General features: G+C 35.3%; 1 protein-coding gene across 1 annotated transcript in view; it reads left to right on the top strand.

The window, feature by feature from the left end:
• Positions 1-15,806, top strand: part of pax3a (paired box 3a) — a 30,574-nt gene extending 14,768 nt beyond the window's left edge. The window contains exons 5-9 of the mRNA XM_067362151.1: positions 2,758-2,957; positions 3,612-3,777; positions 4,298-4,518; positions 11,936-12,199; positions 15,561-15,806. Of these exons, the coding sequence (XP_067218252.1) occupies positions 2,758-2,957; positions 3,612-3,777; positions 4,298-4,518; positions 11,936-12,199; positions 15,561-15,578 (869 nt within the window). The 3' untranslated portion in view covers positions 15,579-15,806. The remainder of the gene's footprint in view (positions 1-2,757; positions 2,958-3,611; positions 3,778-4,297; positions 4,519-11,935; positions 12,200-15,560) is intronic.
• The last annotated feature ends 242 nt before the right edge of the window (positions 15,807-16,048 follow it).

Here is a 16,048-nt window from a genome sequence, read left to right as displayed (position 1 = left end):
GCCCCCATTGCCCTGCGTCCAGCCCTCATTGTGCCCACCTCCCCCCCGCCCCCTGCCAGGCAGGTGACAGGGGCCTCAATGCTGCCTGGACCGAGCTCATGGAACCTACAGATGGAGCGTGGAAATCAGACTCCAAAGAGCTCAGTCACCATTCTCACTAAACAGGCCAACAAAAGACTGCCAAATAACTCCTCAAAAGAGATGGAGTGAGAGTGAGAGAGAGAGAGAGGGAGAGCGCTCGAGAGAGAAAGAGCCAAATGCAACAGTGTAATTTACAGATTACAGTCTGTAGCGTTTGACTTTTTTGCAGCAGTAATGATAGAAACTCAAGGGAATTATGTCAAGACAGAATTACTTAATTATTTTGCGTTTTCAATTTTTTATTTTTACTTTATTTAGCATTTGACTTTTTGCGGCAGTCCTATTAAAAACTCAATGGAATTATGGGAAGACTGACTTATTTACTTATTTCATTTTATTTACTTTTTATTTTATTTTACTTTACATTTTTATTTTATTTTTGCAGTGGCAATGATAGAATCTCAAGGGAATTAAGTGAAGACTGATTTTATTTTATTTTTTTATTTATTTTACTTTTTGTTTGTTTTTGCAGCAGCAATAATAGAAACCCCAAGTAAATAATGGGAAGACCAAGAAAAAGAAACCGAAAACTGAGATGTTTTGCTTGTACCCAGATCATAAAGTGATTTGGAAGCTGTCTTGCCCTTTTTCTCTCATTCCCCTGCAAATTTGATTTGATGGTTTGATTTCTGGATGTTAGTTTTGGGAGGATAACATGTTTTTATGTGCTTTTCTAATTTGCGAGTCAGTTCTCTGAGGGCTTTCTGTATGAAGGACATGATGGATACCATTTCCTCTGTTCACTGTTCACTGCTGTCTACTGAAAATAGTTTAGACCTTTGGGGTAAGTGGCATGAAAAAAAAGAGAGATTTTTCTCTAGTGTTAGAAAATGGAAAAGTGGTAAAGGACAGGCATCCCTGTCTCTCTTTCCATTCCAATTCCTGCGAGATGCCAGAGAGATTCACGCTGGCAGTGGGCAGCAGCATTTCCTGTGTGGCTCCAGGGTGGAGACAGAAGGGTTTGCTTTGCGTGACTCTTCACTTTCAATTAAACCTCGAATTCTCTCTTTATTTTTCACTCTTTCTCTGCAGGAGAAATACACCTGCATATTTGTTGGGAAGCCCAGATGAGTTTTTGTTTGTGAAATAGAACCATTACCTGGTTTATTTATAGCATCTGCATTACTTTTTCCAACTAAAATGTAAACAAGCTTTTACATCTCAACTGTAAAATCGTATTAGATTAGTTCACATAGTTTCTTAAAGGAAAAAGCATGCGATTGGCACATTGCGGATCCAACTTTTTGCATATACCTTACTTTTTTGATTATTATACTTCATAAACTGAAACTTAATGAAAAGTAAGTTTAATAGACGTTTTTAATTGCAGATGTAATTTTGGGCTCTGCGGATGCGGTTTCGCTTGGCGAAGTCTGGGCGTCTTTTTACGCTTTGTGTTTTCAACCATATGGGGGTGAAAATCGAAGAGAGAGCGAACAAGAGAAAGGAGATGGCTAGTGTCAGACGAAGCAGATGTGGCGTTGGCGAGTTCTGGACGGGGGCTTTCGAGGCGTATTACTGGACAATGGCTGGCTGTCACGGTAGTTTGAGGAGCCTAATCATTTGATAGGGCCCCCCTCCTCTGGGTACAGATTCCCTGAGCTTTAGTCCACTCACACTAACATTCTCTTCTGCTGAATTGGCTACGAAAGAACCTATCACCCGGTCCAACTTCACCCCAAATAATACCTGCATATGAGCGAGTGATTTGTGACGTGTGCATGGGTGAGAGTAAATGTTGGAGATACTGGCCTTCAATTTTAAGCACAAAATAACTAACAACAATATTGCGGTCAATTTATCTAGCTGAATATAAAAAGATTGCAGCGATAAATGCTTTTAAAGTTTTTAAATATTACATTTCTGAAATTTTTTTGCAGGTGATTTATACACTGTAAAAAAAGAATTGTTGATTTAAATGAAAAAAGTAAGTTACCTGGTTGCCTTAAAATTCATTGAAAACAAAAATTTGAGTTGATATAATGAAGACAATTTGGTTTAATCAACATAAACTCAGAATATCATGTTATCTGAACCACATTAATTATCTAAGTTGATTTGATAAAAGAAAAAATGAGACATGCACTACAACATAATTTTCAAAGCATTGTTGCTAAAAAAACTCTTTCTAGTGTGGAAAAAAAATATTTATTTTATTTTGCTTATGACATAATTTCCAAAGCATTGCTGCTCAAAAACTATTTCTAGCAGGAAAAATGTATATATTATTATATAAATGTATATATTATATATTATAATTATTTTATATTTTATTTTTTGTTTTGTTTTGTTTTATTTTGCTTTAACTTGTGACTTTCTTTAGTCTGCGAAGTACAAATATTTTAGTCACTCTTTTCTATATCATGAAACTCATTGAGGACTGGGGCTGTGAAAAGCACAATAAATGTATCATAAAAGAGTCTTTTGCTCTATATTCCAACTCTTTTGAAGCCATGCAATAGCTTTGTGCCAGGAACAGATCCAAATTCAAGTCATGAACTTCTAATTTAAAATTTTGTGCTCGGCTTAACAATTGAAAATCTCTCACAGCTGATAACAGAGTGTTGGCTTTAATCTTTATTTAATAAGGATCTAATTTTAATGTTTACTTTGTAGCAAGCCACTCGGATGAGGGCTCAGATGTGGACTCAGAACCAGGTTTGCCCCTAAAGAGGAAGCAGCGGCGCAGTCGGACCACGTTTACGGCCGAGCAGCTGGAGGAGCTGGAGAGAGCTTTTGAACGCACCCATTACCCTGATATATACACCAGAGAAGAGCTCGCTCAGAGAGCTAAACTCACAGAGGCACGAGTACAGGTATATTTATCCACAAACTTTTAATATACAACTCTTTTACTTCCTGTAGAAATTTTGTTATTGATGTGACCGTCAATTTTTTTTGCCTGTAATCACTCTACACACACTTTCTCGTAAGTTGCATTGCCGCTAAAAAAAAAAAAAAAACGTTAATGTGGTTTACACTTGGAGACTAAATTTACCAGCATTTAGCCCTGCACCCCTGCCCCGAAGTCACATGACACACTCGCATAAACACAGGCTTCTTTGTGCGTCTGACCTCTTGTTTTTACCCTAGTATTCTGTCACAGAAAACCCCCAAAACACAATCTTTTAATAAACTCTATTATTAAGTCCTTCTAACCCAATTAAACTAGAACCCGTGACATGATGTCATCGCTTTTTAATGAGCACAGATGTTTCGATCACAATCAGACCAAACACGCTTCGAGCTACTGAACACACAAAGAGTGCCTGTGTAAACTCAGATACAACAAACACACAAACACATTCTTATAGGAATAACATGGTCGAATATCGTATTCCTGAATAAAGGGGGGTGTTGTAGGAAGTCCATGCTGAAATGTGTCATAAACTTGGCACCAGTTTGTGTATAAAAACAGTCTTACGAGTGTATTAATGTTCAATAAAAGTATATTGTATGTTGTTTTGCAGGTTTGGTTCAGTAATCGAAGAGCTCGCTGGAGGAAGCAGGCAGGAGCCAATCAGCTAATGGCGTTTAATCACCTGATACCTGGTGGTTTCCCACCCTCCGCGATGTCAAGTCTTCAGCCCTATCAGCTGGCGGACAGCCCTTACCCTCCCTCATCTATCTCACAAGGTGAGAACTGTAAAGCATATAATACACTACCATTTAAAAGTTTGGGGTCAGTATATTTTTTTATAAATAGAAATTAATACTTTTAATCAGCAAGGATGCAACTATTGAACTGTATTTAAAACAGTCATGCAAAGTGTCAAATAGTAGCCCTATGGCACTTTCAAAACAGTTTCTGAAACAATATTTGGTTCATTTATTCCTTGGAAGCTCAAAGATATGAATTTGGTTGGGATTTATATTATTACAGGGAAAAATAAAATCTATTTGAATGGCAATAAAATCACCAACTAGCACCTGTAGAAAGTGAAATGATTTTGAAAACGTCTTTATGTAGAACAATTATCATCAAAAAAGGCCTAGTTTTTATAAAGATCAACTTAAAAAAAATCAACTAATAAAAAATTGGTATGTAACTTTAACAAAGATATTCCTCTTGATTTTTCATCTGTATCTTCTCTTTCTCTTTCTCTTTCTCTTTCTCTTTCTCTTTCTCTTTCTCTTTCTCTTTCCCTCCCATCAGTGTCGGATCAGCCCAGCACTGTGCACAGGCCTCAGCCTCTTCCCCCCACCTCAGTGCACCAGACTGGGCTTGGCAGCGGACCGGGGGCCCAGGAGGGGAGTTCGGCCTACTGCCTCTCCTCTGGACGTCACGGCTTCTCTGGTTACTCGGATGGCTATGTGGCCGCGCCAGGCCATGCAAACCCAGTGAACCCCACCATCAGCAACAGCCTCCCATCACAGGTCAGTATCATCTCATGTGACATATATGTTTTTTGTACATATGGCTGTATATATTGACCAGTTGCCAGAGGTGTTATCTGTGTTATGGTTGAGACGCTGTTACTCAATTCTCATGCTGAGAGGTTAGGCAATCATACAGGGTCATTCAAGGAAATCTTAAAGGTACACTCACAAAATATGGCTGTTTAATTCAGTGAGTCTTACTAGAAAAGGTTGACCGCAGGACTGTATTCATTATCAAGGTTAGTGCATATACAGTGTGGGATCAACAATTTTTTTCTTGTTTTTGTAAGAAGTCTCTTACACTCAACAAGACTGCATTTATTTACTTAAAAATACAGTAAAAACAGCAATATTGTGAAATATTATTACAATTTAAAATAATTATTTTCTATTTTAATATGTTTTAAAATGTAATTTATTCTTGTGATGCAAAGCTGAATTTTCAGCATCATTACTCCAGTCGTCAGTCACATGATCCTTCAGAAATCATTCTAATATGCTGATTTGGTGTTCAACAAACATTATGCATCCATGTGGAATAAAATTATTAATTAATTAATTTTTTTTTAAATCTTACTGACCCCATACTTTTGAATAGTCAATACAAGCTCAAATCATTGTTTATTGTGGTGTTGCATTCTGAAGGCCTCTGTTTTTACACCGTCCAGCGGATTGGCAATGTGAGTGAATGTGAGAATGAAGGTGTGAGGAGGGGTAGGACATGACCGTAAGGATGGTGATGATGATGGAAATGAGAAGTGAAAGACAATTATTTGTGATTACACACTCATCAGCTGTTATCTGTCGGCTCGCCTGCTGCACAGAATGTGCTAACAACCAGAAAATGAGCTCCTAACTGCCTCAAAGCATCCGGTAGTTACACAGGAGTGGCATTCTGGGTACTGTCCTCAAACTCAAACCCCTCTGAGTGCTGCGTGATACAGATAAATGGAATGAAAGAGATGGACAGAGAGAGAAAGAAATGGATGCAGAGGAAAAATTAGAGTGATTGAGATAGAGAGCGGCCTGAGGCTATGAAACAGAAGATGGTGTTGAGAATGAGGTTCTTCCTCATCACACACATACACACACACACACACACACACACACACACACACACACACACACACACACACACACACACACACACACACACACACACACACACACACACACACACACACATAAAAGAGACAAAAGCCTGAAAATGGCAGTAAGATTTATGGAAAACAAGCAACACTGCAGTCTAAACACATCGCCATTGATCAGATATGATATGGTACAATAACGTTTTTGTTAAAGGGATAGTTCACCCAAAAATAAAAATTCTGTCATTAATTACTCACCCTCATGTTGATTGAAGCTTGAATGACATTCTTTCTTCCAGAAAACATTTTGAGGAATTGCTAAAGCTCTTGTGATAAAACAACAGCTCACTGTTTCCATGGTTGTCTGTCTCCAAAAAATAAAACACAAAAAAGCACCATAAATCATAAGAGTCCGTACAACTTAAATTTGGGTCTGTTCCTCATACTACATATGCATGTCTCCAGAAGACCACTTTTATGCTACTTTTTTTTCCCTTTTTGAGTCTTGACAGCCCTTGTTCACAATGAACTGTTATTGCATGGAAAAAGCTGTAATGCAATTCTTTAAAAACTACCTAATTTTGTTTCATGGAAAACATAACAGCATATAGTTTTGGAATGACATGGGGATGAGAAAATAATGACAGTTAACATTTCATATGAAAAGTTTGGTAACACTTAATAAGGTTCCAAACAATAAGGGTCTGTTTTTGTTAACATGAACCAACAGTGAGTAATACTTCTAAAACATAAGTTCCTGTTAATTTTAATCTTTACCAGTGTTGGGGAAAGATACTTTTAAAAGTTATGCATTACAATATTGCGTTACTTCCTAAAAAAAAGTAACTAATTGCATTACTTGGTTACTTTTTATGTAAAATAATGTGTCCTGTTACTTTTGTGCTACTTTTTTTATCTGGGATTGGCTGTTTGTTTGTTTGTTTTTATAACAACAAAAAAGTTCTATTTTAGGCAAATGTAAAGGTCATTTAACACACAGTGCTGACAATTTAGCAATTCTGTCGCTAGATGTAGTGACTTCCCCGCCCCTTTTGAGATTTTCTCAAAAGCCTACTGTAGTGACAAATCTAGCAATTTCTTGGACAAACCATATCTAGATTCCATGACTCGGTCACTGATCTATATTTATATTAATATAGATCAGTGTACTCGCCAGTATGACATCATCTAGCGATATTTAGCGATCAGTTTTAGCTACTTTCAACTGAAAGCAATTGGCAACACTGGTTAGGGGTAGATCATTTGTATGAATTCATACAAATTTGGCAACTTGTAAAATACATACGATTTAGCAAAAAAAACATATGAATTCGTATGAATTAGCCACCTCGTAAAAAATACGTATGAATTGCTGTGAGATCGGGTTGGAATAACCTTCATGTTTACACAGTGCACAAAACATGTCAAAGTAACTTGCATTACTAATTTGAAAAAAATAACTCAGATATTTTGTTGTAAATTTAAAAGTATTGCATTACTTTACTAGTTACTTGAAAAAAGTAATCTGATTACGTAACTCAAGTTACTTGTAATGCGTTACCCCCAACACTGATCTTTACTATTACATTATTAAAAACTAAAGTGTATCTGTATCTCATAATATTATTTAATGGACCTAAACTAACAATGAACAGTTGTATTTTTATATAATAAATAAATACTGTAACAAATGTATTCCCCATTGTTGGTTAATGTTAGTTTACTAACATTAAGGAATGGGACCTTATTTTAAATTGTTACCAAACCGTCTTTATTTTTCTAATTATGCTAAAGTTTAAAAAGCATAAACCTTAGGAAATAAAGACTCCTCTCCGTGGATTTGGACTATCGCCTCGTGTATAGTAATTGAACTGCACAAAGTTATTTAACATGACGTATTAATTGAAGTGTGTCTAATTGCAGTGCCCCCAGCAGCAGGGTTTGTAATCAGAACCAATTCCTTAGTCATTAAGGCAGCATTCCTCCGTCAGGAATGACTTAGAGGTCAGGTAACTCTCACACTCACACTCAGTCTGTTATTGCCATTAGTGTGTGTGTGTGTGTGTGTGTAACCTGGCACAGGGTCGGCCAGTGCTGTTGTGTTGTTGTTGAAGGGCAGGGATTCTCGTCGTCATGACGATGTTGGAACTCTCGGCGTCTGGGATTCTAATTATGAGATCCTCCAGACTCTTAATTGATTGGAATGGGAGAATTTACCCTCCATAATGCGCTGTGTAATTTATGCAAATGAGCCACTTTGTTGGCTAATTGTTTGAATTATGTATTTATCTGTGGTTTAATGTATGCTGAAATAAGCTTGGGATTCAGAGTGTGTTGAGGAGGGTTGTCCCTGCAGATTGGTTTGTAATTTATTAGCAATTGAAACTGTGATTACAAAAAAAAAAATAATAATAATAATAATTGATGGTGCAGCATTGGTATTAGATGGAGATACTTTGATAAATACAATGGTACTGAATGATTGCAGTGGTACATGTAAAAAAAAACATGGTATTACATTGGTCATTTTTGTTGTTGTTGTAAAACAATACTTGTACATGAACAATAATTGACCTATACATCAGCTCAAATCTGTCTCTGATCCAATTCACTCTTTTTTATATCATAATTTCCTGTCCAATTGTTTCAAATGTAATTTTTAGTTAAAAGTAAAACATTGTGGTAACACTTCACTTAAAGCAAAAAAGAAAATTCTGTCATTAATTACTCACCCTCCAAAACCATAAGACTTTCGTTCATCACCGAAACACAAATGAAGATCTTTTTTATGAAATCTGAAAGCTTTCTGTCTGTCCATTGACAGCTACACAACTACCACTTTGATGCTTCAAAAAGTTAATAAAGAAATCGTAAAACTAATCCATACGAATTGAACATTTAGTCCAATTGTTCTGAAGAGACTCGATTGCCTTATATAATGAACAGATTGAATTTAGGTTTTTATTCACATAAAAACTCACACATCAGTTGTGGTAAACGGAAGCTCAAACATGTTTGCTTGATGTGTGCGTGAACCAATGAGGTTCTTTCTCATGTGTTACGCAGATTTTTTTAGCTTCCACAAGAGATTTGTTCTCGCGTGTCAAGCAGGTTGGGTTGAGCTTCTGTTTATGTTTGTGGATCAGTGTTTATATGTGAATAAAAGCCTAAATTCAATCTGTTCATATAAATCGATCGAGTCTCTTCAGAAAATGGACTAAATGGCTCAAATCATATGGATTAGTTTTACGATCTCTTTATGAACTTCTTGAAGCGTCAAAGTGGTAGTTCCATAGCTGTCTATGGAGGGACAGAGAGCTCTCAGATTTGATTAAAAATATCTTCTTTTGTGTTTCGGAGATTAACGAAAGTCTTACTGGTTTGTGAGTAATTAATGACAGAATCTATCCCTTTAAATATAAGAAATAATTTCAACTCATGCATCAGTTTGTAAAAACAACAACAGCAACAAAGAAATCAAAAATCACTTAACTTGTATTTTAATCTACAATATTCCATCAAAATGACATTTTATATCGGTTCGGAAATGTGTTTTTGCTCTTTGAGCTCTGCCGATTGTAGGGTTCTTTATCCCCCAAGTTCCTCCGGACAGCTGCGTACATGCATCACACTTGCTGGGAAAATGTTTTATGAGGAAGCTTTTTGTCAACAACTCCTGTCTGTGGTCTCGACATGGAAGGAACATTTTCGCTCTCACCTCACATGTAGCCGAGGCCCGGGCCCCCCATGGGGAGGTGAATGAGAGAGTTTAACCTCCATGTGCTTTTCATTTGTTAAGCATCACACATCACCGTGTGACTCACACATGCTCTGCTGTACATGATATACGCTGTCAGCTCGTGTGATCCTTGAGTTATCTGCAAGGTGGGGAAAGCACCTGAAAATCTGTGAGCGCTTAGAGCTTTCAGTTCATTTCTCTCCTGAACAGCTGTTGAAGATGAACCCCAAAAGGAATTTCATGACCCTTCTTCACACAGCTTGTAAAAGTGTTAACCGCACAAACGCACATGGTTTCCTAGCGAAATGAGGAAATACCATAGACGCCTATTTGAATTAATATACCGGGTTCAAAAAAGTTATATATAAGTTTTTATATTTATATATATATATATATATATCAAACAAAAACTAGGTTACACTGTGGTACTTACCATTGAAGTTAATGGGGCCAATTTTTGAAGGATTTAAAAGAAAAAAGTGAAGCTTAAAATTGTATAAAAGCACTTACATTAACTATTCTGTTAGAAACTGTTTATTATTTTATTTATAGTCATTTTAGGCATTCATTACCATAGAAAAATTGTAAAACTGAATATAAATTTACTCTGAAAAGGTTAAGCATTATTTCTTGCTAAAATCATGTTAATAATAATTATATTTATTTATTTATAATGATTGTTTATATATAATCTAATTTAGATACTTTTATAATAGATATTAATATTTTTAATTTTATTTTGTCTTCTCATTTTAATTTTAGATAAAGTTTTAGTAATTTTCGTCATTTTTAATATATTTTTTTAATACAATGTCTAATGGTTTTTATTAATTTTATTATATATATTTTTATAATAATTTTAAATAATGATTATTTAAATAATTTTTAAAATAATTTTTATTTTATACATTTTAAATATATATTTTTTTATTTTAGTTTTAGTTATTTATTACATCAAGTTAAGCTAAATAAAAATGAGAAATATTGCCTTGGCAACTAGCTGATTTAAACTAATTTACTTTATTTTATTTGTTAACATTTATTTCATTTCAAAATGCTTTTTATGGTTTTAATTTCAGTAATTTTCAGTTGACTAAAATAACCTTGATAAGTGCATCAGTGTAACCAAGATTTTCAGGATTAAATAAATAAAACATGATTTATGAATTGTTTTTTCAATTTCCAGATGTCCCCAAAGGGAGGTTTTTGTAAGATTTAGCTCACGTCTGAGGACAAATTTGTCCCTAAAGTATATCTAAGCAAACCCACCCACATATTTAATGTGCAATACTTTCTCTGCAACTGTTATTCCTCTATGTATGTAGCATGTAGCACAAGTATTCCTTGTGCTTTTCTTGTTCTTTTGGATTTTAAACATTAAATCTTGATAGAAAAAAGTTTTTAGTTGTCTTACACTTTTTATTTTTTCATCTGGTTATGCTCTTTACCCAAATACACAACTCTGCACTTTTTCAGGAACATGTTAACCGGGCAAAGAAATACAGCCCCTCTTGTCTGACTCCGCCCCCTCTTTGGTTGCACCGGGTAACTGTTTAAAAGGAACCATGTGTCCAGCAGGATGGGGAATAATTTGACTTTCATGGACTCTGGACGGAGTCAGTAGGCCGGTTGTTCAGTCGGGTTGCAGGAGATTTTTTTTTTTTTTTTTTTTTTTTTTTTTTTTTTGGGCCGGACTGGTTTTGATTAATGATTAGCAGAAGGAGGGAACTGATATGTACTTGGCCCATCAAGGAGAGTACGAAAGCTCGCAGACACTGATGGCACACTCACGTCCCGCTTCCATCTGTCTGTCACTTTGTGAATTAGATACGGGCGGCCAGAGACGCTGTGTGAGAGCTGGAGAGATTTTCACTCGCTGTCAACGAATCATTTTTAAGATGCGTGTTACACTTAAGGAGGGTTTTTTTTCTTAACGCACTGGATTAAAAACTTTAGTGTTTTCATCATGTTTAGTTTGGTATGCTGAATTCATTCCACATCACAGAACTCAAATTAAAAGCAAATTTTTATTGTTTTATTTGGTGAAGATGCATAATTCTCATAGATCTGGAAACTTAAGTTATTCCAGGTGTCTTAAAAATGGAAAAAAGGTGTTAAAAATGATTCTGAAATAAATTTGAGAAGTTCTGAAAACTAATGGACTGTGCTGTGAGTGGTTGCCAGGGTGTTGCCATTGACTAGCCATTGACTGCCATAGTATTTACCGACATTCTTCAAAATATCTTCTTTTGTGTTCAACAGAAGAAAGAATCTCATACAGGTTTGGAACAACTTGAGGGTAAATGATGACAGAATTTTCGTTTTTTGGTGAACTACCCCTTTAAGTTTAATAAGAACAATAGTAATAGTAGTGCTGGTAGTATTAACAAAAAATGACTAAAACAGCATGGTTTGTCTTCATAAAACTGGTTTGTAAGCATATAGATGATTAAATGTGGTTTTCTAAACTCACTTGGTCAAAATTTGGTCATGTATTAGCTAACAAGCATAAACCAGCCATCTTTTCAGCAATTTGCTTGTTAAAAAAGGCACTCAACATAGTGTTCTCTTCTTCTTTTTTTCTCAGGTGATGGGGCTGTTGAATCCGGGTGGAGTTCCCCACCAGCCGCAGAGCGATTTTGCCCTCTCTCCGTTGACTGGCGGTTTGGAGCCCAGCACGGGCATGGCTGCCAGCTGCCACTCCTCTCAGAGACTGGAGGGTCTGCCAGGCCTGGCCAGCATGCCAACCCTGCCTAGCTCCCAGTCCTACTGCCCCTCCAGCTACAGTTCACCCGGGTACAGCGTGGACCATGTGGCATCTTACCAGTACAGCCAATATGGGCAGAGTAAGGTGAATACCAGCACTGTTTGCACTGTAGTGACAGTGACCCACATATTTCTAAATGTTCTAAAAACATTTCAAAACATAAAATATTCCATTTTGGATTTGCTTTATAGTATGTGAGGACATTATTTAAAGGTTTAGGTCTTCTTAGAAGAAATGTTCTTTTAACATTGCGAAAAGTTTTAGCTGGTGCTGTCAAATCGATTAATCGCGATTAATCACATCTAAGTTTGTCTCTATGTAATATATGTGTGTACATATGTATATATATATATGTGTGTGTGTACATATGTATACACACACACACACACACACATATATTGTATAAACACAAACTTGTTAGATGCGATTAATGGCAAGTATTTTCGTCCCCATTGTGACGTATATCCGAGTGAAACAGCTTCTCGAACAAGAAAAAATGATTTTGATTTTGTCCATGGGGAATTGATTGGATTGTTGGATGGTTTGTGGTTTGCTATTGGTCGATCTCATGTGAGTGACAGGTTGTCTCGCCCTCGCTCCAGTAAAGAGAACAAGATGTCACTGTGAATTTTTTTTTATTCCATTAAAAAAAAAGAATTTTTGGATTCATGGTGACTTTTAAGACTCTTACGAATATTTATACAACATTTACATAACACTAACCAAAGAAACAAAAAACTTTTAGCCAACCTGTTTTTTCTTCTGCATAGTATATGAGATTCTGGAAAGATGTTTTTTTTTGGTTAGCTGTCTCTTTTTAGCTTTTTTAAAGTTGCGACGTAACGGAAGTAGCGGCAGATATCTTCTTCCATATTGTGATGTACGTCTGAGTGAAACGATTATCAAAAAGAAAAAAAATGTAGGGCTGGGTCTTGCTTCTATGTATTATTTCAGTTGTTAATTGGATGGAGGCAAATTTAAATGCGAGCTTGCAGTCAGTTGTAAGAAAGGGCAAGGTTTAAATGAACTAAATTCATTCATTCTTAATTTTATTTATTGATACTTTTTTTATTTATCACATTTTTTATTTTGTCAAATCAACTTCAGTAATTAATGTAGTTCAGATAACATAATATTTAGATTTTTTGTTGATTAAACCAATCACTTTCATTGTATCAACTCAAATTTTTAATTTCAATTTCAAATTCAAAATTTTAAGTCAACCAGGTAACTTACTTTTTTAAGTTAAACCAATAATTCTTTTTATAGTGTACAAGCCATGATTTTGATAAATCGCATCACCGCAACTAGACTTTTCTGGCTAAACGTGCTAAGCTAAGGTTCTTCTATAGAGAAACACGATCATCTGAACGTCAACTGAGATTATTTTCAGTGGAGTATTGGTCTTTTAATCTGAGACGTAATCATCAGTTTACATTAGTTAGTTGTAATCCGCTGGGCCGCCGCACAGGTTGGCGCTGTCATGGTTTATGATGCTTAACCCGCAACCTTTCACGACCCTGTGAGATGAGTTATATCTCATCAGCTCCAGGCATCCGTCAGCCAGCCATGTAATGAGCTCTGAGTAACAAAGATATCGTTCATGATCCACTCAAACTCACTGAAATGAGAGGAGCAGCCATCTCAGAACATGTTTGACAGAGGCAGAGGGGGGGGGGCTTACGCACCCGGACTGGATGTCGAGTGCCCAATCCAGGACTGCATCTTGATATCATTAATTTGCTGGGGTCCACACCCCGTAAGCACAGAGCTGGGGGTCCGTGGAGGAGTTAGCGGGGGTCTCGTTTAGGAGTAGAATGGCCCGTGGCAGGCAGATATTAGAACCATGTGTTGCAGACGGGTCAGATCTGTAGTTGCTGTTGATCATTGACTCTGATCCATACAGAACTGAATATAGGACAGCTCTCTTTTCATTTTCCTCCCTCAATCTCTCTTTTTCACTCTGTCTGTCTGTATTCTTAGTGGAATTGGCATTCACTGGCTCTCTCAGTCATGTGCTGTATTTTGCTGGATCTTTTGCTTTAGCATTTTTCAATTTATTTATTTTTTCTATTGGCAAAGACTATATTGATATATTCATATAGTGATGTCAGTGTTTCTCAGCCATTGTCCCGGAGCCCACTAGGAGGCATCATTAAACTTCCAAGAACATAATGTAAAATAATGAATGTAAATAATAAATAAACTTATTAATCATTGCCTTGTTTTTGGCATTTTGTGTGTATTATAAAACTAATGTTATTATATTAAATAATTAAAAATAAAATGCTAAAGGCTATTAAAAATATTTCATTTTGCAACATATAAACAAAACGGTTTTAATTAGTTTTTAACATTTTAATTAGTCCTCTAAACAATTAGCAAATGATTTTATTTTATTTTGCTAACTACATAATTTCCAAAGCATTGCTGCTCAAAAACTATTTTAGCAGAAAAAATGTGTGTATATATTTGTATATATATATATACTTACTATTTTATTTTATTTATGACTTTCTTTAGTCTGTGGAGTACAAATATTTTAGTCTCTCTTTTTTTTTTTTACTCTTTACAGATTTTTACTGATGTCAAATGTGTCCACTGTAACAAAGTAATGTAAAATAGTGTAGAAGCAGGTTGTATAAATGAAGTCTGAAATTGACATAATTTGTTAATTTCTATTTAATTATATATAATTTAATATGCATTTCATTTATTTTTAAAACATGATTTATGTTTAAAATTGTAGATGTTCAATACACATTTTTTTAATCATACATTTTATTAAATTTATTCAGTATTATTTTATTATCATTGATATACTATTGTTTTGTCTTTTTTGGAGGGGGGTAATATTTAGAATTTTATTTTATATTTTCTGTTTAGTAATTTTGTTGTTTTTTTGGATTTCATTTATTTTTAAAACATGTTTTTACATGTTTAAAATTGTATATATTCAATACATGTTTTTTTAATCATACATTTTTTGAAAATATATTTAGTATTATTTTAGTATCATTGATATGCTATCATTTTTTGGTAATATTTAGAATTTTATTTTATATTTTCTGTTTAATCATTTAGTTTTTTGTCATTTTTATTAGTATTTTGTAATGTGTCTATATAGTTTTTTTTTCTTTTAGTTATAATATTTCAGCTTGAACTAAATGAAAAAGAGAAATAAAATAGCTGAAATAAAATGTTTTATATATTTTTATATTTTTATAAAAATAATAGATGATAGATAGATAGATAGATAGATAGATAGATAGATAGATAGATAGATAGATAGATAGATAGATAGATAGATAGATAGATAGATAGATAGATAGATAGATAGATATAATGTTTTAATGTTTATTTTATTTCGAGTAATGAAAATATTTTTATGCTTTAAGTTTAAGTTAACGATACTGAGCTTAATTTATATCTCTGTCTCTTTCAGGTGCCTTTCATTATCTGAATCGAATGAAGACAGACAGGAAGGAGATGAAGAGATCTATGGATGGTCTGACCGTAAACTCTTGCACTTGAGCTCTCCTTCACCTCTTGAATGTTTGACCAAAACGACCATCCATCCTCAAACTCCCGCTCCTCACCGGGTCTGAGCGAGGAGCGTTGTGGAGAAGCCAGGAGTGACGGCGGTCCTCCCTAACACATGTGGGTCCAAAGTGCGACTGAGTTGTTTTTACGAGGGGGGTATTGTGGGGTGGGGTTGGGTTGGGTTTAGGACCAGGATTGAGGTGTGTGGTGGACGGGTAAAAACCAATCCGTACATCCATCCCGTTTTGGAGCAGGCTACCGCATCACACATTCTGACGACACTTACTGCCTCCTTCCTGAAGAGCGACAAGTCATGAGACACACGGACAAAGGGAAAGGACAAAAAAGGACAAACTCAAAGACTGAGACTGTGCTTATAAACAGCATCGA

This window comes from Chanodichthys erythropterus, chromosome 16 (assembly GCF_024489055.1).
Source record: "Chanodichthys erythropterus isolate Z2021 chromosome 16, ASM2448905v1, whole genome shotgun sequence".
Classification (NCBI taxonomy): domain Eukaryota; kingdom Metazoa; phylum Chordata; class Actinopteri; order Cypriniformes; family Xenocyprididae; genus Chanodichthys; species Chanodichthys erythropterus.
This window is presented reverse-complemented; position numbering and strand designations above follow the sequence as displayed.